Below are 21,588 nucleotides of genomic sequence, written 5' to 3' on the forward strand. Positions count from 1 at the left end.
GCACAGCCTCCAGGTTTTCTACTAACACATCATTGCTCAGGCACAGGTCCAGCTCCTCAGGCAAGAGGAGAGCGATGGCCTCGATGTTGCTGGCGGTGATGGGCTCAGACTGGCAGCCTGAGGGCAAGGAGTTGGTCAGGCAGAGGGTGTGTGTTCCCTGTGTGCCCTTCCCACCTGGCCCTCAGAGCCCTGCTGAAGGACAGGGAATCACAAAAACGTGGCTCAAGCCATGGTGGATCCTGCTCCCATCCCCTGGTTCCCAATCCACGGAGGTGCCTCATTTGCTGTCATTCCCTGAAGTCATTCCAGAAGAACCTGGTGATGTTTTGCAGCCCACTTGTGCTTAGTCCTGTTAAAATCAGCGCAACTGCTCCATATCCCCTACAAGAACATTCTCTGCTCCTGCAGCATCCTGCCCTAGGGACTGTCCCAGCTCCTTCCTGAGTGCTGCCACCACATCCCTGCTCCCAGGTAAGAGCAAGACCCCACCTTGTGCTTCAAGGACATTTCCCCACTTCCCCCGTTTGTGGGAATCCCAGATTTGTGCCTGGTCCAGCCGGGAGCTCCCAGACCCTACCAGCCCCGGGCATTGTCCCCTCCCAGAGCCCCGGCCTGGCCGAGGGAAGGGAAACACTCACGGTCGGTGCTGCGCTGCAGCCGGGGCTGGGAGGCGGCTGAGGCTGCTGCGAGCGCCCTGAGGAGCAGCCGGGATTCCTCCGGCCGGGAACGGCCCTGGCTGATGTAGGCGGCAGCGATGCTCGCCCTGAAACCCTCCCGAGCTGCCTGCGGGGACACGGGGTGCTGGGACCGGGAGGACGGGGACAGAGGGGTTCTAGGACTGGAGGGCACAGGGACAGAGGGGTTCTAGGACTGGAGAGCACAGGAACTCGAGTCTCCCAGCCTCGGAGCTGACCTCCCCGATGGCCATCTCCCCCCGAGGAGGGAGGGACCTTACCTCGGCCACCAAACTCAGCGTGGTCCGGTTCAAGGCCAGCACGAGCGGCCCCAGGTCTTGCAGAGTCTGTAAATCCCAGCCCGAGGGATCCCTGCGGCAGCAGGAGCAGGACCAGCTCAGCATCCCGCGGATCCCCACCCCTCCTGTTCTCCGCCCATCCTCCAGCAGCAGGAAGGCTCCTCACCCGTACGGTGTGCCCCCCGAGAGGAGCCGGGCATTGAGGGCGTCCTGCTGTGCCCCTGTCAGTGCCGGGCACAGCTTCAGCTTCTCCAGGATGTTGGGCTCCGAGGCCAGGATGGTGGCCGGCTCCAGGTCACACACCGGCACCCCGAGGCTGTGGGATGTCATGAAAACGTCCCCTAAAATCAGTGCCGGGGTGCTGCCATCCCCACGGCCGGGCGGGTGCCCCCATATCCCGGGGTTTGGGTGAGGGATAAAACAGCAGCGCCCGCGATTCAGCCGGGACGAGGCTCCCGAGGCAGCCGCGGGGAGGAAGGAGAACCCTCGGTGCGTTTGTGTTTCTGCAGGAGCCCAGCCCGCTGGAATCCCAGCACGGAACCGGCTGCACAGGGCTGTAAATCCTCCCTGCTCAGTGACCCGGCACAGCAGCAGATGTGGCATAAACGCAAATTCACCCCGCCGGACCCCCGAGGAACCCCCAGAGCCTCTGCCGGGGCTGGTACTTACTGGGGATGCTCAGCGTTGGACAGGACGGCTCCAACAATCAGAGCAGCCTGTGGAGAGGATGGGGATGCTCAGCCCCGGTAAGGAAAGGGAAGGAGGGATCTGAGGTGCAGGGAATGGGATCTGACCAGGCTGGAGCAGCCACACTGCTGCCCGTGGGAGCAGCCAGGAGCTGCGGCAGCTCCTGGGTGACTTGTGGGGACAAAAGCCACCAAAGCCACTCTCAGCAGCGGGGACACTCGGGTGGGCCTGTCCCTGCTTGCCTGGAGCTGGGTTTGGGAGCAGAGCACGGAGGGGAGGGATGGGACAAGGACAGGGCCACGCTGTGCACAGGGGGACAGCAGGGAGGTGGTGGCTGTGCCACCCTGGAGATGAGCACTGTGGGAATGGTGGCACCTCCGGGGCCAGCTGGGGGATTTTGGGAAAGCCCTGGCACGGTGGGAGCCAGCAGAGCCGGCAGGGACTCACCGCTGTGGCTTTCACCGGGTCTGTGGACACACCTGTGAGGAAGCAGGAGCAGGTTAGGAAACATCCCTATTATGAATTATGAACTGCTCGTCGGGGTTGCTCCAAGCAGCTCCAGGTTTGAAGCGTGGGAAGAGCCTTTCCTAATTTCATGTTTAGGAAATGCTGCAGATCACTGTGAAGGGAGCAGGCCCCAGCCCAAGCACCCCCAGCTCCCTCCCTCCACCCCCCAGGAGGGTGTGGAAGACAAAAAGGGATAAATCCATCCCTGGAAATCCGGGAAGATGTCCCTGGGAAGAGCCTGTGGATGCTGAGGGGAGCAGGACACAGAGCCCGGGAGGGCTGAACCGAGTGGGATTGGGATGAGGAGCAGCACAGCTGGAGCATCCCTGGTGCCAGGGCCTGCCTGGGGGTCCCGGGGCAGTTTTGGGGGACAGGGTGTGACTCACGGAGGCAGAGGGTGATGGCTGCCAGGGCTGGGGCTGCCCACACCATGGTGCTGCTGCCGGGGGCTCGTCCTTGGAGCGGGTCTGGAGAGCCGTGTACCACACTTGGAATGGCTGGAGGGCCTGGGGCTGCTTCTGTCACCTGGGGCAGGAGCTGTTCCACACTCGGGGTCAGAGCTTGGGGACAGCACTGCAGGTCCTGGGGCTGGTTCTGTCACCCAGCACTGGGGCTGGACCTCTGGGGTCAGGGGTCTCACTGCGCCCACCCCATCTCTGTGGTGCTGCACAGACCCCAGCGACCACAGGTGAGATTTTGAATCCCACATAACAGAAAACAGGACTTTTCCCACCCGTTAGTAAAAGAAACTCCACAATTATCCTGCAGGAACAGGGTCCCCCTCCATCCCCCTGCTCCTCACCAGCACAGACTGGGAGAAATCCAGTGTAAGGCAGTGGGGGAGCCCAGCAGGTGTTCCCCACTTCCACACTCCTCAGGGGGATCCACTGATAGAAAATCAATCTCTTCTCCTCAAATTCCCCAGGGCTACCCACAGCAATCCGTTATCACCGTTTGAACTCAACGCAAGGAATTTTCCCCCCTAAATCTCATTTCCCCCCCCCAAATCTCATTTTTCCCCCCCAAATCCTACCGTGCCTGTGCCAAGCTGTTCTCCTCCCCCTCGTCCAGGGGGATTTGGCTCCAGGATGGGAGGATTCCCCAGGAAGGTGCTGGTGGGGCTGGGGCAGGGGCTGGGCAGTGCTCGGCGCTTTATCTGTGCGGGGTGGGGATGTTGCTCCGCACACGGGGTGTGACGGGGCAGTTTCTCAACTCTGTTTTGTCAGGCTCCTTTCCTTCTCCCTGCTGTTGATTTGGGGCTGTTTCCTACTTCTCATAAAGGGTCACTGAGCTCTGGGTTCAGCTGAACCGAAAGTGAACCCAGAAGGAGTTAAAGCCTCTGGTTTGGGAGTTTCTGTGCTCCTGAGGGGGATTAAGGTGCTGCCGGTGAGGGGAAAACCTTTAGGGCTGCTCAGGGGTTATTTTATAAGGTGCAGAACAGACTGAGTCCAGTGATGGGCTCAGCACCCTCTGGGAGGTGTCTCCCCTCTCCTTTTTCCCTAGATCATGGCCAATTCCATTCCATTTTTTTCAGCTTTTCCCCCTGATCATGCTCCAAATGTCAAGCACATGTCATGAAGGGGACCAAGACCAAAGGAATCAAATCCTTCCCCAGGCTCTGAGATGACAACCTGGAGGAGCTCCAAGCACAAACTTTATCTGAGCTTTTATCCCGGGAAAAGGGAAGGGTGGCTGGGCTGGAGCAGGGCTGCACCCCCCTCTCAGCCAGGTTTGGGGGTCCCAGCCCTCACCAAGGGTCCCTGGAGCTGCTGGCAGTGTCAAGAGGGGTTTGTCACCCCCAGCTCTGTCCTGTCCCCAGCCCTGTCCCCCAACCGGTCCTGCAGCCCCAGGGCTGGGTCGACGCCCATGGGTGTTGCTCGTTTCTATTTTGGAAGGATTTACTGTGAAAATAGCTCCTGTTGGGACAGTAAAATTACAGAATGCTATGAGGCTGCTGGAGAGACACAGCCCCTGCCTCGGGCTGGCTGGACAGAGGTGGCTGGAGCAGGAGGGCAGGGATGCATCAGGGCCACTCTGGCGGTCACCGCGTCCACCGTGTCCCTGCGGAGATCAAAGCTGGCCCTGAAACCCCCTCGGGAGCTGCCACTGGAGGATCCACCCAGAACTCGAACATGTGGAGGAACATTGCCCCAGGCTGGTCCTGGGGACATTGCCAGGTCAGCTGTGAGCTCTGACTGCAGGTCCCTGTGCCAGGAGGGCTGGGAATGCTCCCCTCCCTTAACCATTGGCCCTCTGCCCACATCTGGTTCATAATCTTCAAAAAAATCTCCCAGTCTTAGAGACTGCAATAATTCCTTGGGTCTTCAATCGGTTTTTATTCCGCTCCAACCTGAGGGATGAGTGTCCCTCACACAGCAATCCTCTAAAATTCCATCCTCCCTCACCCAACAATCCTGCAGCTCACACAACACTCCTGTCCCTCACACAACAATCCTTTCACACAACACTCCTGCAGCTAACAACAATCCTTTCACACAACAATCCTCTCACACACAACAATCCTTTCACACAACAATCCTCTCACACTCAATCCTCCCTCACAATCCAGCCCCTCACACAACAGTCCTTTCGCACAACAATCCTGCAGCTCACAAAACAATCCTCACACAACAATCCTGTGCCTCACACAATAATCCTCTCACACTCAGTCCTCCCTTCACACAACAATCCTCTCACACAACAATCCTCTCCCTCATACTCAATCCTCCCCCGTCGGGCCGGGTCGGAGCCCCAGGGTCGCTCCCGCGGGGCCGGTCCGGCCTCATTCCCCTCATTCCTGGAAGCCCCCGGGAAATGGATGCAGAGGGCAGACAGTGAAGGGCAGAGACACGTTTAATGCAGCAAATACACCAAAACTAGAACTGCGGAGTGCACGGGACATCACAGCCACGCCACAACCCCAGGGCACCGGAGGAGCCGCAGCCCCGCGGGCAGGAGGGGACAGGACGGGGACATTGCCCTGGAACGCAGCCGGGAAGGGCGCCTGGAAAACTCTGCAGGGTAAGGAAAATTCCCTCTGCAGGGCAAGGAAAATTCCCTTTTATCTGTGGCGCTGGGGAGCAGCAGCACGCAAAGGCTGGGCTGGGGTGCGAGGGCTCCTCCACACAAACACGGCGGGCTCGGGCGCCAGCCATGTCCCCATGTTCCCAGCCCTCATCCCGGCCGTGCTCCCGGCAGGAACCGCTCCCAGCGCCGGCAAGGCTGGCTCCCCCCTGACATGTGAATCCCCGCTGTCACTCTCCAGCGCCTCCCGTGCGCGTCACCCCTCGAATCTTTGGCAAACACGTTCCTTGTGTTCCTTCCCGGCTGCGGGACCTGCCCGGCCCTTCCCGGCCACGGGGCCTGGCAGAAGGACAAGGGGCTCCTGCTCCTCCTGCCCTCCGAGCCCCTGGCACCGGCCCTGAGCCCACCGTGCCCGCTCAGTGCCCAGGGCTGGCACCTCAGGCCATCCCCGCCCTGCAGTGGTGGCACTAAGCCACAACATGAAGGGACACACGGGACAAGCGATCCAATTCTCCCCCCACACCCCGCCGGGGATTTCGGTGACTTGCAGGGTGTGTTTATCCACAAGGAGAGGGCTGTGACTTTTTATTCCCCCTCGGGGTGGGAATATCAGCTGTATGAACCCCATCAGGTGTGTTTTCAACAGGATGGGTCTGGTGAGGTGACAACAACTCTGGGTAAGTGCTGAGTGGTGCTTGAAAGGCCTGGGATGGGGCTGTGTCGCCCCAGCTGTCCCTCCCCAGGTGCCCTGTTCTCCTCATTTCCAAATGTCCCCCGAGGGCTGCAGAGGATGAGCAGGGAAGGCGAAAGCGAAGCAAGATGACCAGCAAAGCAAGGGCACTTATGAGGAAATTTCTTGGCATCTATCAAAGCCGAGCTCCTGCCTGCTCTTCCCATCAGTTCTCAGCTTTTTAATTTCACCTTTGTCCTTTTCCTACTGTTGCAGAGCTTTCCCAAACTGCCCAGCTGAAGGACCTGCCTGCAGGACCCTCTGGAAACCTGCCAGGCAGGAGCCACCCCATGGGACCTACACAGGACACTGGTCCCTCCTCAGGTGCGTGAACAGAAAAGGATTTGTGTCCTCTGACCTATCTCAGCAGGGATAAAAGCAGGAAAGGCAGTGCTAGAAGGAATAATAAAATCCATTAAAAAAGCTTTGGGCTGCCGGCTCTCCGACCACAGAAGTACTAAAAATACCTCATTCCTAAGACCACCCGTATTTTACAAACCCTAAAAGACTAAATTCTCTTCCTAGAAAATTGAAAAAAGTTTAAAATCCATTGGTATCGACTCCTTCACCTTCACCAAACCTTTAAAAACCGCCCAGGTGGGCTGAGGGAGGGGGCGAGGGGCAGGGACCTTTCCATGCCCACCCCAGTCGTTTCACAGGACACCCTGGGACTGGGGGACTCTCAGTGTCCCCAGAATGTGCTCCAGCCCCAATCATGGCCCAGCAGCTGGAGTGAGGGAATGGGGGACAGGGACACTGGAGCTGCACCCAGCACCTTCTCCCCTCCCTGTGCTGGGCTGCAATTCTGCATCCAAGCATGGAAAGGTTGTGGTAATGTCCAAGGCAAAGGCAATGCCCAGCTGTGCCCGGGCCCCAGGACAGAGATGGAAAGCTTTGGGGTCACTCTAAGCTGGAGTGTGACACACTCTGCTGCTGAGGCTCAGAACTGGGAAAGGGACATCCCATGAGCAGATGAATGATGGACATCACAAAACAACCCCACCTCAACCCCTCCTAAAATCCACCTGGTGCCAGCCCCAGGAGCGAGGGAAGCCACAGAGGGAGTGCAGGTGTGGAGGCAGCGCTGGGCTCTGTGGAGACCCGCTGGGACAAGGCTGGAGCTGGAGATGCAGGGAGGTGCTTTGTGCTCACTCCAGAGCCCACTCAGCTGGAGATGCAGGGAGGTGCTTTGTGCTCACTCCAGAGCCCACTCAGCCAGCCACTGCTCACACTGCACCCGCTGCTCCTCCGTCTCCTCCCTGCTGCCTTCCCCCCCTGCTCCCTCCTCTCTGGCAGCTTCCTGGCTCTCCTCCTCCTCCTCCTCCTCCTTGTGTGTCCCCTTGTCCTTGAGCTCCTGGATGACGTCCTCCAGACGCTGGGTGACGTTCTGGGGCACCCAGTTGCTGTCCATGGCGGTGACGAAGGGGTCGGGCGCGCACACCTCGATCAGCTCCTTGCCCGTGGGGATGCGCAGGTAGTAGGCGTGGAGCATCATCCTGTAGGGATTGCTGTCCTGCCGGTGGCTGTAGGTGAAGTCCCCCACGATGGGGTGGCCGATGGCGCTGCAGTGAACCCGGAGCTGGTGAGTCCTCCCTGGGGGGAAAACAAGAATCAGGGACAGGGAATTCGTGAATGCCTCCTTCAGGGCAGGGTGACAATGGACCTAATGGCATTTGTCCCCCTGCTTCCCTCATCCCTTTCCAGATCAGAGCTGCCCCTATCCCCACCTGTCAGCGGCTGCAGCAGCACTTTGGTGACGGGGTCTCCGCTGTAGGATCCATGTTCCAGCACGATCAGCTCCGACTGGCACGGCTTGGGATTCTCACAGCCTGCAAGGAGAGCCAGAGGGGGTTTGTGATGCCCCAGGGCATCCCTGGGGGCGTGGGCAGAGCAGGGGATGGGGCTGCTCACCCTCTGTGCCCTCGATGCACATCATGTGGGTCATGCCCTCCGTGGTGTTCTTCCCGATGGCGTAGCGGATCGACATCCGGCTCTGGCTCACGTGTCCCCTCACCTGGGGACAGGAATGTGCACACTGAGCCCTGGCACGTGCTCCTCACCCACCCCCCACGACAGGAACCATGGAATCACAGAAAGGGTGGGGCTGGAAGGACCTGAAAGCCCATCCATTTCCCCAAGCCCAACTCCTTGTCAGGGGCAAGGACACCTTCAACGCTGCTCCCAGCCCCACCCAAGATGGCCTTGGATGCTTCCAGGGATGGGGCAGCCACAGCTTCTCTGGGCACCCTGTGCCAGAATCCCTTTCTGATATCCTACCTAACCCCACCCTCTGGCAGTGGGAAGCATTCCCTGTGTCCTGTCCCTCCATGCCCTCGTCCAAATCCTCCTCCAGCTCTCTTGGAGCCCCTTTAGACTCCAACACTGAATCTTTCTCTTCTCCAGCTGAACACCCCCAAGTTCCTCAGGGCAGAGGTGTTCAGGAACACCAGAAGGCCAATGCAGGAGGTGGCAGGGAGGGCTCACCAGGGCCAGGTAGGCTTTGGTCACCAGGCGCTCCTTGAAGCACTTGTAGGCACTTCCCGCCGCCGCTTTATTGAGTGCCACGCACAGAGCCCCGCTGGTGGAGAAATCCAGCTGGTGGCAGAACCTGGGAAGGACACGGGGGTACAGGAGCATCCAGGCCATCTCAGGAGTGTCCCGAGCAGAGGCCAGAGCCGGGCTCGGTGCCCAGGAGCTCACCTGAAGCCGTAGTAGGTGTCGGGGTCGGCCAGCTCGGGGAAGCGGTGCTTGAGCTGGCTCTGCAGGGTCAGCGTCTCGTACCACATCTTGCTGTCGATGCGCAGGTCCCAGTGCTTGTTGACCACGATGAAGTCGGAGCTCTGGTACAGGATGGACAGGTTGTCGATGGTGCCCGGCTCCATGGCCAGCGCCCTGCGGGGCACAGAGAGCGAGGGGGAACCGGGATGAGGAACCGCCAGATGCGGGACGGGCACAGCAGCCCCGGACACACGGGACGGGCAGGGCCTGGAGGCGGGATACCCCAGCAGGGAACGGAGATGTACCGGTGCTGCCGAGGTCACCCGCGACCCTGCTGTCACCCTGCCCGTCCCCAGGCTCACCGGTGTCACACCGTGCGGGTGCAGGTCCCACGGCGGTGCGGACGCTACCGCAGCGCTCCAGCCGCCGCCATGCCGGTGTCACAGCGCACGGCCCCGCCGCTGTCCCACTGTCCCGGGCCGCCCCGGCGCCACGCGTGGAAGGCCCATGCCCGCCCCGCTGTCACGCGTGGAGGCCCCGCAGCCGCGCGGTGCTGCCTCTGCCCATCCCGGCGGCGGCCATCGGCCTTGCCCCGCTCCCCGCTGCAGCGAGCGCGGCGGCTCCGCCGGAGGGCACGGGGCAGAGGGGAGGGGACAGGGGACGCGGGGCGGGGACGCGAGCGGCGGAGAGGACCCCGAAGCGGGCGGAGGTGACCCGGACCCGGACCCGCACTCGGACCCGGACCCGAGCCCGGCCGGGGGGACCCGCGCAGCGCCGCCGCCCCGGCCCCGCCCACTCCCGCAGCGCCTCCGGCAGCGCTCACGTCGCGTCCAATCAGTGCCGCCCCCGCCGAGTCCTCCGGCGCGCTCCACCCAATCAGCGCCGTCCTCGCCTCCGCCCGCGCCCGCCGCGCCCAATCAGCGCCGGCCCCGCCGCGCGCGCGGGCGGAAGCGCGGTGGGCGCGGGGCCGGTGGCGGCGGCGGGGCGGGAGCGGCTCATGGCGAGCGCCGAGGATGGGCCCGAGGATTGGGCCGAGGACGGGCCCGACGATGGCTTCTACGAGCGCTTCGCCGACGAGCTGGAGGTGCTGGCCGAGCTGGGAGGTGGGCGCTGCTGCGGCTCTGGACGGCGGGCGGCGGAGGGAGGGAGCGGGCAGGACCGTGCTTTGCGCGCCCGTGTGCGCCCGTCCCGCCGCGGGTCCCCTCCGGTGACCGGCACCGTGGTGTGACCCCTCTTGCAGATGAGCCGTCCCCACCCGCCGGCCCCAAAACATCGCAGTTCCGGAGCAAGCGGCAGCCGCCGGAGCAGCCCGACCTCCCCGGGAACTCTCCCGGCGGCACCGGCGCCAAGAAGAGGGACCGGGACTGTGTCCCCGCCGTGTCCCCGGCAGCAGCCGAGCCCCACAGTAGGTTTGACCCGGTTCCCCGGGTGCTGCTGCCCCTGTTCCCCGCCCCGAGCGGTGCCGGGTGCTGGAGCATCCCCTGGGTACCACCGTCCGTCAGTGAGTGATGCTCTCCTCCTGCTCCAGCCCCGAAGCCGAAGCGGCAGCGCCTGGAAGCTGTTAAGAAGCTCGATTTCGGTGCGGACGATGAGTTGGCTCCGGATGTCCCCTGGGATGGTGGCCCAGAGGCACCTCTGGCTCCCCATGATACCAGGTTGGCCACCCTGAACCCCATTTTTAGCAGGAGAGAGTGGAAGGTCCCTTCCCCTGCTGAAGGAATTTGGTGTTTTCCAGCTCGAACCACCTGGAGATGAGTGGAATGGTTCCCATGCAGACCACACCACCCTTGGAAAAGAAGAGGGTCCTGAGGAGACCCCCCGTCCTGGAGGACTACATCAACGTGACATCCACCCAGGGCACCAGGGTCTTCCTGGTGCTGAGGGATGATGCCTGCAGGACAGGGCTGGAGGTTAGGAGGGATCTGAAGGTCGGCTTTGCTCCTCGGTGGCCTCCAGGTGGCTCAGGAGGGCGCTGGCCGTGCTGTGTCCCTGCAGCTCCCGGATTCCCTGGGCTGGAACGCTCGCAGGCCGCTCCACTTGCTGGGGGTGCCCTTCTCCTACCTGAAGGAGCAGGTGGCTGAGGAGGTACCCCATGTCCCTGCCCTTCCCCCGTGTCCCTGGCACCCCTGCTGGCCACAGGGCTGGCTCCCAAATCCCTGTCCCCAGCCATGACCCCTCTGTGTTTGTGCTCAAGCGTCGCAGGCAGGTTCTGGAGGCCTCCCAGCAGCTGACGGAGATCATCAACAGGTGAGGTGCTGGCATGAAATCCCTCCCCAATCCCTGCCTTGCTGCTGGATTTCCCTCCCTCACAATCAAATTTTGGGGGACCTGCAAGCAGAGGAGCCTTTTTGCCCTCCTCACCCCCAGCCTGGGGAGTCTGGGTGCAGTTCCCACCTGCCCTGACTGCTGGGGTGCTTTGGTGTGCATCAATTCCATGCTGCAGCTGCCTGGGGAGCGAGGCCAGCACCGAGAGCCCGGATCCCAGCATGGACACAGCCCCAGCAGCCCAGGAGGAGCCTGCATCCCACTGCCTCTGGGTGGACAAGTTCACCCCCCAGCGCTACATGGAGCTGCTCAGTGATGATGTGAGGTGCTGGGACAGGGGGGGGCTTGGCATGGCTGGGGTCATACCCTGGCATCAGGAATTGCCTTTGGAAGCACTGGCGGGGGGCTGTGTCTGTGCTGCTCTGCCTGGGAGCGGTCCTGGGTCCCCGGGAGCTTGGGATGGCAGCTTTGCACTGGAGGCTGGGGGTGTTCTGGCAGATAAACCTATGGAATGTCACCAAAATGAGACAAAAAATATTGACGGGATTTTAGCCAGAAATTGTTGGCTATTTTGGATCGTTCTGGGGACTGTTAGAAGTTTTGTAGGGAATTGGACGTGCTGGGAATTGCTGAGTTGAGCCAAAAGGGAGCATGGCCAGCAGGGATGGGGCTGGTGTGACTCACCCAGGCTTTCCCTGAGGGATGGGGGCTGAGCTGGGAAGGGAAATGTCCCCACCTTGTCCCAGGGAGATGCCAGGTGGAACCCTGAGCAGCCTCCTCCTCTATGGAGAGCTTTCCTCTGCCCCCAGCTGGATTTTCCCCAGGTTCCATGGATTTTCCCTGCTTCCCTGCAGTACACCAACCGCTGCCTGCTCAAGTGGCTCAAGCTGTGGGACACGGTGGTGTTCGGCAAGGACAAGGCTGGCAAGAAGCCCAAGCCCAACCCTGCAGCCAATCCACCCCTCAGCCACCCCAAGGAACATCCCAACAAGTGGAAAACCAAGGTGCAGCTCACCGAGGAGATGCTGGAGGCTGAGCTGGACCAGCACAAGAGACCCAAACACAAGGTGGGCAACAGGGGACGTGGCTGTGGCTCCCTGTGCTGCCTCCAGCTGAGGAGCAGCATTGTCCCCTCTGAGAAGGAAGCCCTCCAGGAGTGACCTCCCCTCTGTGCCACAGGTGGCCCTGCTCTGTGGGCCCCCTGGCCTGGGCAAGACCACGCTGGCCCACGTCATCGCCAGGCACGCGGGGTACAACGCCGTGGAGATGAATGCCAGGTGAGCCCATGCCCTGCCCACAAAAGGGAGCAAGTGATGCTGTGGCAGAGGTGATGGTGGAGATGATGCTGGCCTGGGGGTGATGCTGGAAGTGATGGTGTCCTAAGGGTGATGTTGGAGGTGACACTGTTCTGGAGGTGATGGTGCTGTGGAGGTGACTCTGCTCTGGAGATGATGGTGTCCTAAGGGTGATGCTGCTCTGGAGGTGATGGTGATGGTGTTGTGGAGGTGATGCTATTCTGGAGATGGTGGTGCTGTGGAGATGATGCTGTTCTGGAGCTGATGCTGCCCCAGAGATTATGCCGGCCGTGTCCCCACACCCAAAGTCACCTGTCCCCGTGTCCCCTTGCAGCGATGACCGCAGCCCCGAGGTGTTCCAGACCAGGATTGAAGCTGCCACCCAGATGAGGTCGGTGCTGGGCTCCCATGAGAGGCCCAACTGCCTCATCATCGACGAGATCGACGGCGCGCCCGCGGTGAGCACCGGCCCCTCAAACACCACCCCATCAACAGCTCCCCCAGCGTTCCACGAGCAAGAACCCATCCCTCCCATCCCATTGCCTTCCCCCAGGCCTCCATCAATGTCCTGCTGTCCATCATCCAGAGGAAGGACAGCGAGGGCGAGGCGGGCGCAGGGCGGCGGCGGCGGCGTGAGGGAGGGCTCCTGCTCAGGCCCATCATCTGCATCTGCAATGACCAGTGAGTGTCACCTGCCCAGGAGGGGGGACAGGGACACCAAACCGTGCCCCCAGACAGGAGGTGGCTGCTGGGGGTGTCTGAGTGCAGCTCCTCAAGTCCTGGGGTTGGTTTGTGCCTTTCACATTGAGGGTCTGGAGGGTGTGCAGGGAAAGGAATGGAGCTGGGAAGGGGCTCAGCCTGGAGAAAAGGGGGATCAGGGGGAACCTTGTGGCCCTGCACAGCTCCTGACGGGAGGGGACAGCTGGGGGGTCGGGCTCTGCTCCCAGGGAACAGGGACAGGAAGAGAGGGAACGGCCTCAGGGAAAGTTTAGATTGGATATTTGGTCAAATTCCTTCCTGGAAAGGGCAGTCAGGTGTTGGTTGGTCCTGCTCAGGGCAGTGGTGGAGTCCCCATCCCTGAGGGGATTTCAAATCTGTTTGGATGTGGCACTTGGGGATATCATTTCATGATGCCTTGGCACTGCTGGGGGAACAATTGGACTCAGCACTCTAAGAGGTCTTTCCCAACCTCAATAATTCCAGGATTAAGAAGGGGATTCCCTGCTGGGCTCCCTCAGCCCCATGTTTCCCTCCCCAGGTTCGTGCCCGCGCTGCGCCCGCTGCGGCAGCAATCCTTCCTGCTCAGCTTCCCCCGCACGGCGCCCTCCCGCCTGGCCCAGCGCCTCAGCGAGGTCTGTGCTCCCCTGTCCCCGTGCCTCGGGGCTGTCCCCTGTCCCCCTGGCTCGCTGTCCCCTCCCCGCTGAGCCCCGTCTCTCCCCAGATCGCGCTCCGGCAGGGAATGCGCGCGGACACGGGCGCGCTGCTGGCGCTCTGCGAGAAAACCGACAGCGACATCCGCTCCTGCATCAACACCCTGCAGGTGCTGGGGACACGAGGATGGCCCTGGGGACGTGAGGAGAGCTCTGGGGACACTGCCAGGGACCTGGGGACACTGCCAGGGCCTTGAGGTCACTGGCAGGGCCTTGGGGACATGGGGAGAGCTCTGGGGATTCTGTCAGGTCCTTGGGGACGCTGCCAGGGCTCTGGGGACACAGGGAGAGTGCTGGGGACATGAGGATGGCCCTGGGGACAGGGGGAGAGATCTGGGGACACGAGGAGGGCCTTGGGGACATGGGGAGGGCTCTGGGGACCAGGGGAGGGCCTTGGGGAGATGGGGATGGCCCTGGGGAGATGAGGATGGCCATCAGGACATGGCCATGACCCTGGAGACACAGGGAAGGCTTTGGGGACATGGGCATGGCCTTGGGGACATGAGCATGGCCATCAGGACACAGGGTTGGCCCTGAGGAGACTGGGATGGCCATCAAAACATGGCCATGGCTCTGGGGACATGGGAATGGTCCTAAGGACATGGGCATGGCCGTCAGGACATGGACGTGGCCCTGGGCACACCCTCCTGCTGCAGCTCCAGGCTCATGGGGACAAAGGGGACAAAAGTCCCTTCCAGTCAGATCCCTGAAGCATCTCCCGTGGAGGCAGAGGGGGGTGGCTGTGTCCAGCTGTTCCCAAGGGCTTTGGGATCCCCATCCCCTCCATCCCTGGCTCCTGCTGCAGTTCCTGCACGGCCGAGGGCAGAAGGAGCTGAGTGTGCAGATGGTGCAGACCATGAGGATTGGCCTGAAGGACCAGAACAAGGGGCTCTTCTCCATCTGGCAGGAGATTTTCCAGCTGCCCAAGCCCCAGAGGTAGGAGGAGGGGGTTTTTACATCTGTTGAGTGCTTTGGGGGTGGTATTCCTATTGCCCAGAGAAGCTGTGGCTGCCCCATCCCTGGAAGTGTTCAAGGGAGACCTGCAAGGTCCTGGAGAGCAGTTTCTTGAGGGGATTTGTGTCCATCATAGAATACTGGAGTGGTTTGAGTTGGAAGGGACCTCAGGGCACACCCAGTGCCACCTCCCACTGTCCCAGGGTGCTCCACACCCTGTCCAGCCTGGCCTGGGCACTGCCAGGGATCCAGGGACAGCCACAGCCCAAACCCTCAGTTCTCCCCTTTGGGCTCCCCCAGGCACAGGATAGGAATGGACCCCTCTCTGCCAGCCCAGCTCCAGCTGGGGGACGAGGACCTGTCCCACCCTGGGGGCTTCAATTCCTCCTCCCACCGCTTCCACCACATCCTGCACCTCTCCATCTCCTCGGGGGAGCAGGAGAAGCTGGCCCAGGTGAGAGCATCCAGGGGGGGCTGGAGGGAGGCTCAGACCCCCATCCAGGTGAGCTCCACCTGATCCCACACCCCCGTGCAGGGCCTGTTTGAGAACTTCCTGAACATGAAGGTGCGGGATTCCAGCCTGGGCTCCGTGTGCCTGGCCCTGGAGTGGCTGGGCTTCTCTGACCTGCTGGGCAGGGCCGTGCTGCAGGCCCAGAGCTTCCAGCTGCTGCGCTACCTGCCCTTCCTGCCCGTGGCCTTCCACCTGCTCTTCGCCGCCGCCGCCGTGCCCCGCCTGGCCTACCCCAGCAGCCAGCCCGAGGTGAGGGCACCGGGGCTCTGACAGCCAGCCCTGGCTGCAGGGACACCCCTGAGGGTCCTGTGTATGGGGGATAATTACCAGCCCTGCCTGCAGGGACACCCCTGAGGGTCCCTGTGTATGGGGGTTAATTAACAGTATAGCCAGATGGAACGGGCCTGGGCTGGTCTGGCCTTGCTGCTAGACCAAGGGTGGCAGCTGTGGTGGTTTCACCTCAGAGACAGCTTTGGCTTGCTGGATGTGTGGTGGTTTCACCTCAGAGACACTTTTGGCTGGCTGGATGTGTGGTGGTTTCACCTCCGAGACACTTTTGGCTGGCTGGATGTGTGGTGTTTCACCCCAGAGACAGCTTTGGCTGGCTGGATGTATGGTGATTTCACCCCAGAGACAGCTTTGTCTTGCTGGATGTGTGGTGTTTCACCCCAGAGACACCTTTGGCTGGCTGGATGTATGGTGATTTCACCCCAGAGAGAGCTTTGGCTGGCTGGGTGCTGCAGCTGGTGCTTGGGATGACTCCAGGCATGCGGGAGCTCAGGTTTACCTTGGTGGAGAGGCTTCAAGGCGAGGTAGAGGGTTTGGATCCAGAGCTTTATTCCTGGCACACAGGCCTCTGAATCCAACAACAGCTCCAACAGAACCGCGTGGTTGCTGTGTCTTTTTAACCCGAGGGGCAGGGAAGGGGTAGGGGTGCCACCAACCAGGTAAGGGGGGGGAAGTCTCAGGGGACAAATGACGCCTGGATGCCCAATGTCCCCAAGAGAGGCATCTCTTGAACTCTGCCAATCACACGATGCCCTTGCTGGATTGCCAAGATTGAGGGACAGCACTAAGCAGGGGCAAGGGAGGGGAAGGGAGAGGTGGTTGGCACACCTGGGGACGGAACTGGGATACTGGGCCAGGCTGGCACATCACACCCCGCCCCTGTGCTGTCCCCAGGCCGCGGCCAAGCTGGGCCAGATGCAGAACCTGGTGCTGTCCATGGTGTCGGGGATCGCGCCGGGCGCCCGGAGCCGCGCGGGGCAGCAGGCGCTGGTGCTGGACGTGCTGTGCCTGCTGCTGGACATCATCGCCCCCAGACTGCGCCCCGTGAGTGCCCCCAGAGCCCTCTGAAGCCCCCACAATGAGCCACAATGGGGTTGTGCCACAAATCCGGGCTGGCCTTGGCGTCACAGCTGGTGCAGAAGCTGGGGACAGAGTGTTGAGGTGCCCAACGGTGTGCAGGGGTCCTGGGCCCTACCTGGGCTGGGCTTTGGGGAGCTCTCAGAGTCACCCCCACCCAGGAGAGGGTCTGTCCCTGCCCTGTGTCCCCAAGAGAGAACTGAAACTTGATCTGGGTCCTTCCTCACCCAGAAACAAACCCTGTGTGTGGCATTTTCTGAGTCCCCATTGTTGGGAGGAAAATGATGGATCTGACTCCATGTTCTTAGAAGGCATATTATATTATATTATATTATATTATATTATATTATATTATATTATATTATATTATATTATATTATATTATATTATATTATATTATATTATATTATATTATATTATATTATATTATATTATATTATATTATATTATATTATATTATATTATATTATATTATATTATATTATATTATATTATATTATATTATATATATATTATGCTATACTAAAGAATAGAGGATGGATACTTGCAGATGGCTAAAAGATAATAATGAAAAACTCATGACACTCTCTTCAGAGTCCAAACACAGCCTGACAAAGCCTTGACTTAATTGGTCGTTAAGTCAAAACAATTCACATGAAACCAATGAAAAAACCACCAGTTGGTAAACAATGTCCAAACCACATTCCAAAGCAGCAAAACACAGGAGAAGCAAATCAGATAATTATTGTTTTCATTTTTCTCTGAGGCTTCTCAGCCTCCCAGGAGAGAAATCCTGGCAAAGGGATTTTTCCAGAGAACGTGACATGGTCTGTGTGGGGTTTCCAAGCTCTGTGCTGTCCCCTGGGCAGGTGAACACGCAGCTCTACAGCCTGAAGGAGAAGCAGCAGCTGGCTGAGCTCATCAGCACCATGCTCACCTACAACCTCACCTACCTGCAGGAGCGCCTGCCCGAGGGCCAGTACGTCTTCAAGCTGGACCCGTGAGTGCCAGGGCTGGGGAGGGCACTGGGAGTCAGAATCCTTCCCTGGAATGGAATTCCCAGAGGATCTGGGGCTGCCCCATCCCCGGAGGTGTCCAAGGCTGGGCTGGATGGGAATTGGAGCACGTGGAAGGGGTCAGGGTTGGAGTTGGAGGATTTTAAATCCCTCCCAACCCAAACCATTGCAGGATTCTGTGCTGATCCTCAGGAAGGAGTTGGGAACTTTGGCTTTGCTCCATCCCCAGATCAGCTGGGCTATCCCTCCCTTGGGCTGGGGCTGAGCAGGTTGGGTTTAGTGGGATTAAAGAGAAGGGAGCAGCTTCCTGTGGCTGTCACCAGGAGGTGGCAGGACAGGGCTCACCCGCCTGGGCACACCCCTGTGGCACCTGGCAGCTCTGGCAAACAGATCTGATGTCACCAGCAGAACCTGGGCTTTATTTATTTAACAGCATTGGTTTGACAGCTGATTTCTGAGCGACTGCAGAGCCACCTGACTCAGGGCTTTGCTCCTTGTATTTTAGGGGCAATAATAGTGGATAAATAGTGAATAAATAGTAAATAAATAGTGAATAAATAGTGGGTAAATAGCAAAATATTAGTGGATAAATAGTGAATAAATAGTGGATAAGCAGCAAAATATTAGTGGATAAATAAGAAATGTTCAGAGCTGGCAGAGGGACTGGTGGCTCCTCGGTGCTGGGGATACTGAAACAGGCCTGTTAAGGATCCAGCTGCTCTGATGATCCCAAATTCCCGTTCCTGGCTGCATTCCCATTAAACCTGTCTGGGGGGGCACTTGGGGTGGCTCTGAAGGTTGAGCTGTGCTGTGCCCCTGAGCTTTTCAGTGCAATCTGTCCAATCTCCTCTCTTTGCTTTCAAGCCAGGATTAAACCCCTCCAATCCCTCCTCCATTCCCATTCCCATTCCCGTTCCTGCACGGGGGAAACCGAGGCAGGAGCCGCCCAGGGGCAGGGCTGGGGGATGCTGAGGGTCTCGGGCTGCCCAGAGCTGGCTGATTTCTGGGTTGGTTCCCTGTTTTCCCTGCAGGAATGTTGAGGCCGTGTGCCACTTCCCGGCCCTGCCGGCCCGCAGGCAGCTCAGCTACCAGGCCAAGCAGCTCATTGCCAGGGAGATCGAGCTGGAGAAGATGAGGAGGACAGAGGCACGGAGCCTGGCCCAGGTGGGCGTCCCCGGGGGGCTGCCAGGGCTGGGGATGTGCAGGAAATGCCCAGGGATGTGTTTTTCCCCGAGCTGGCTTTGGCTGCAGGGTGGAAATCCAGGATTAACCCCCCTGGCTGCAGCTGTTCCCCTGCACAGCTGGGCTGGGCTGCAGGGCTCAGCTTTTGGCAGGGATTCTGGAGGGAATTGGAGCTTTGAGCCCTTCCAGTGAGGGGTGGGAGGAGGTGGGAATTTTTAGGTGGGGATTTTAGGTGGGAATTTTTAGGTGGGGATTTTAGGTGGGAATTTTTAGGTGGGGATTTTAGGTGGGAGTTTTTGGCTGCTGTTTGTACCTGGTCTGTACCTGAACTCTTCCCTGCCTCCTCTTCCCTGGCTGCTGCCACTTCCAAAGCTCCCAAAGCCCCCAGGAGCAGCAGAGTGGCTCTGCCCACTCTCCTGGAGGCAGAAAAAGATGGGAAGGGGTGGAAAAGGTGGAGAAACATCCTGGGTGTAGCTGATGCCTGCCCTGCCATGGTGCCAGAGGGATAATTGATCCCTGGGAGCCCCTTGGAGCAGGAGAAAGGCTCCTGGGAGGTGTGTGGGACAAAGAGAAGCTGCAAAAACATCTCTGAAGGCTCCTTGTTGACATGGTGGGGATGTGAAATCCCAGGGAAAGGGGCTGGGGCAGATCCCAGGAGGCAGAAAATGACGGGAAAATCTTTGGGATACTGGAATCCAACCTGGGTGGGATGGGGCCAAGGGGGGTGACAGGAGCTCAGTGCCCAGTCCTGGAGCTCAGACAGCCCGAGGGGAGCCTGGCCCAGCTCTGTGCTCCCCACAGGACCCCGGGAATGGCCCCGGGGAGGAGCTGGGGGACGCGGAGCCAGCGGGGACCCCCAACCACCACCAGCGCCTGGAGCACATCGTGAGGAGAGCAGCCCTGCAGGACAAGGTCAGGCCCCAATTCCTGCCCCAGTTCCTGCCCCAGTTCCTGCCCCACCTCCCCCCAGCCCTTCCTGGGCTGCCAGGCTCTCCCTGGCTCCACTGCAATTGGGATTTTTAGTCCATTTCCTTTAATAGCCCAGCCCAGCTCCGTGTGTCCCGTAAAGGCCTCGCTGGGACTGGCATGAATTGGGCTGGGTGACATTTTGGGTGTGTCCTGGGAAGTTTTCAGGGCTGGGGGAGGGAGGAGCTGTGGGGATTTGGGCTGAAATAGCTGAATTTGGGCTCTGTGGGAAAGCAGCTTGGAAAAGGTGCTCTGGAATGATCCCACCCTGGGCTCCAGGAGGAGCTGGGATCTCTCCAGGGCTCAGCTGCCAGCCCTCTCCTGCCTGTAAAACCCCACCTGAGCCTCACATTTTGCCTTTCCCCCGAATTTGGATGCTGTTTGCATTCCCAGGCCTCTGGCCCTTCGTGCAGGATTTGCATTTGGCTCCTGCTCTGCTCTTGGGGTGCCTGAGCCGTGCCCAGGGACAGCCCTGCCCTGGTTCTGTCCCTCCCTGAGCAGCAGCTGCAAGTGCAGGTGCCCCAGAGCCACCCCCATTCCTGCTGCTTGCTCCCCACAGCCTGAGCTGGACTTTTTTGGGAGGCCACTCCAGAGGAAAGAGGCGGCCAAGGCCCCAGGTGGGTGACACAGGGACACAGAACTGGGTGAGTGACACAGGCACAGAGTGGCTCCATCCCCGGGTGGGTGACACAGGGACACAGAACCGGGTGGGTGGCACAGGGACAGAGTGGCTCCATCCCCAGGTGGGTGACACAGGGACACAGAACTGGGTGAGTGACACAGGCACAGAGTGCCCCTGAGCTCTGGGTGGGTGGCACAGGGGTGGGGTGGCCTCAGAACTGGGTGGGTGGCACGGGCACAAAGTGGTTCCATCCCCAGGTGGGTGGCACAGGGACAGGGTGGCCCTGGGTGCCACTGGGGCCTCTCCCCATTCCCAAAGAGGGGCTCCTGTCCCTCAGCCCCGTCCCCAGGGGACAGCAGCAGGGACAAACCCAGCCCAGCCCAGCTGGCAGGGAGTTCTGTGGGCACATCCCTGGATTCCACCCCATCCAAAGGGAATTTGGGGGGAATTTTTGGCTGCAGCACCCAGGATTTGGGAGCATCAGCTCTGCCCTTCCAGAGCCTCCCCCAATCCCCCTCTCCAGCCAGGACACAGCTGATAATTTGGAGGTTTTTAAAGTGGATTTTCCTGCTGCAGCCCCCCAGGTTTCCAAGGAGGAGTCCCTGGAGCTGCAGATGGGAAAGGCCGTGGGCAGGAGTGACGTCTGGTTCCGCTTCAACGAGGGCTTCTCCAACGCTGTCAGGAGGAACCTCTACATCAGAGACCTGCTCTAGGGGATCCTCTACATCAGAGACCTGCTCTAGGGGCACCCCAACATCAGAGACCTGCTCTAGGGGGGCACCCCAACATCAGAGACCTGCTCTAGGGGCACCCCAACATCAGGGACCTGCTCTAGGGGGGCACCCCAACATCAGAGACCTGCTCTAGGGGAACATCTACATCAGGGACCTGCTCTAGGGGAACATCTACATCAGGGACCTGCTTTAGGGCCGTGCTGAGCTGAGCTGGAGCTGGAGGATCAGCTAGTTTTGCCTTTCCAACCCATGGCTGGCCTGTGTGCCCATGATTTTGGGCTATTATCTTTTTATTACCTGCTTATTTTGTTAAAAAAAAAAAAAAAAAAAAAGAATAAATAAAATGGATCTAAAAAAAAAAAATCAGTGGTGAAGTATTGCTCTGTTTATTTGAGACATAAACTCGAGGGGCCAGGTTCTGCCTGGTTTGCTGGGAAGCAATATCCTACAGTGTACAAAAGTATCTAAAATCACTAAAAATGGGGGGATTTTATAAAAAGCTTCTTTACAAGTTGCAAAAATCTGCCTGTTGTGGGTGGCAGGGGTGTGGGATGAAGCTGCAGCACACCCCTGGGGCAGCCTTTGCTGCTCCTTTCCCCCAGGTTCCCC

At 59.8% G+C, this 21,588-nt stretch overlaps 2 protein-coding genes across 4 annotated transcripts; one reads left to right on the forward strand and one right to left on the reverse strand.

Annotated features, from left to right (window-relative positions):
* Positions 1-5,002: 5,002 nt before the first annotated feature.
* RPUSD1 (RNA pseudouridine synthase domain containing 1) lies at positions 5,003-9,234 on the reverse strand. Of its 2 annotated transcripts, XM_063171603.1 has the most exons (7): positions 9,002-9,234; positions 8,622-8,813; positions 8,406-8,529; positions 7,833-7,935; positions 7,649-7,750; positions 7,106-7,514; positions 5,003-7,058 (listed from the first exon to the last, which is right to left on the reverse strand). In XM_063171603.1, the coding sequence occupies exons 2-6, from the start codon at positions 8,801-8,803 to the stop codon at positions 7,117-7,119; spliced, it is 909 nt and encodes a 302-aa protein (XP_063027673.1). In that variant the 5' UTR covers positions 8,804-8,813; positions 9,002-9,234; the 3' UTR covers positions 5,003-7,058; positions 7,106-7,116. The 2 variants fall into 2 exon arrangements, with proteins under 2 accessions (XP_063027673.1, XP_063027672.1); XM_063171602.1 differs by having other exon boundaries at positions 5,003-7,514; positions 9,002-9,229.
* A 391-nt stretch (positions 9,235-9,625) lies between these two features.
* CHTF18 (chromosome transmission fidelity factor 18) lies at positions 9,626-21,322 on the forward strand. Of its 2 annotated transcripts, XM_063171547.1 has the most exons (23): positions 9,626-9,742; positions 9,880-10,044; positions 10,168-10,294; positions 10,375-10,549; positions 10,635-10,724; positions 10,834-10,886; positions 11,083-11,224; positions 11,759-11,971; positions 12,084-12,181; positions 12,534-12,657; positions 12,753-12,880; positions 13,458-13,551; positions 13,641-13,739; positions 14,435-14,565; positions 14,884-15,037; positions 15,119-15,343; positions 16,277-16,426; positions 17,329-17,459; positions 18,507-18,639; positions 19,459-19,569; positions 20,183-20,240; positions 20,822-20,949; positions 20,980-21,322. In XM_063171547.1, exons 1-23 carry the CDS (start codon positions 9,637-9,639, stop codon positions 20,986-20,988), a joined length of 2,844 nt encoding a protein of 947 aa, XP_063027617.1. In that variant the 5' UTR covers positions 9,626-9,636; the 3' UTR covers positions 20,989-21,322. The 2 variants fall into 2 exon arrangements, with proteins under 2 accessions (XP_063027617.1, XP_063027616.1); XM_063171546.1 differs by having other exon boundaries at positions 20,822-21,322.
* The last annotated feature ends 266 nt before the right edge of the window (positions 21,323-21,588 follow it).

The sequence above is a fragment of the Melospiza melodia genome, chromosome 18 (genome assembly GCF_035770615.1).
Source record: "Melospiza melodia melodia isolate bMelMel2 chromosome 18, bMelMel2.pri, whole genome shotgun sequence".
NCBI lineage: Eukaryota > Metazoa > Chordata > Aves > Passeriformes > Passerellidae > Melospiza > Melospiza melodia.

Excerpts from the sequence above, each read along its gene's own strand:
- RPUSD1 (XM_063171603.1), bottom strand. The coding sequence starts at position 8,803 with ATGGAGCCGGGCACCATCGACAACCTGTCCATCCTGTACCAGAGCTCC. Across the intron at positions 7,936-8,405 it reads CCAAAGCCTACCTGGCCCTG|GTGAGGGGACACGTGAGCCA; the intron begins GTGAGCCCTCCC and ends TCCTGTCCCCAG. Across the intron at positions 7,515-7,648 it reads GCTGCTGCAGCCGCTGACAG|GGAGGACTCACCAGCTCCGG; the intron begins GTGGGGATAGGG and ends TTTTCCCCCCAG.
- CHTF18 (XM_063171546.1), top strand. The coding sequence starts at position 9,637 with ATGGCGAGCGCCGAGGATGGGCCCGAGGATTGGGCCGAGGACGGGCCC. Across the intron at positions 10,887-11,082 it reads CTGACGGAGATCATCAACAG|CTGCCTGGGGAGCGAGGCCA; the intron begins GTGAGGTGCTGG and ends TCCATGCTGCAG. Across the intron at positions 13,552-13,640 it reads TGGCCCAGCGCCTCAGCGAG|ATCGCGCTCCGGCAGGGAAT; the intron begins GTCTGTGCTCCC and ends GTCTCTCCCCAG.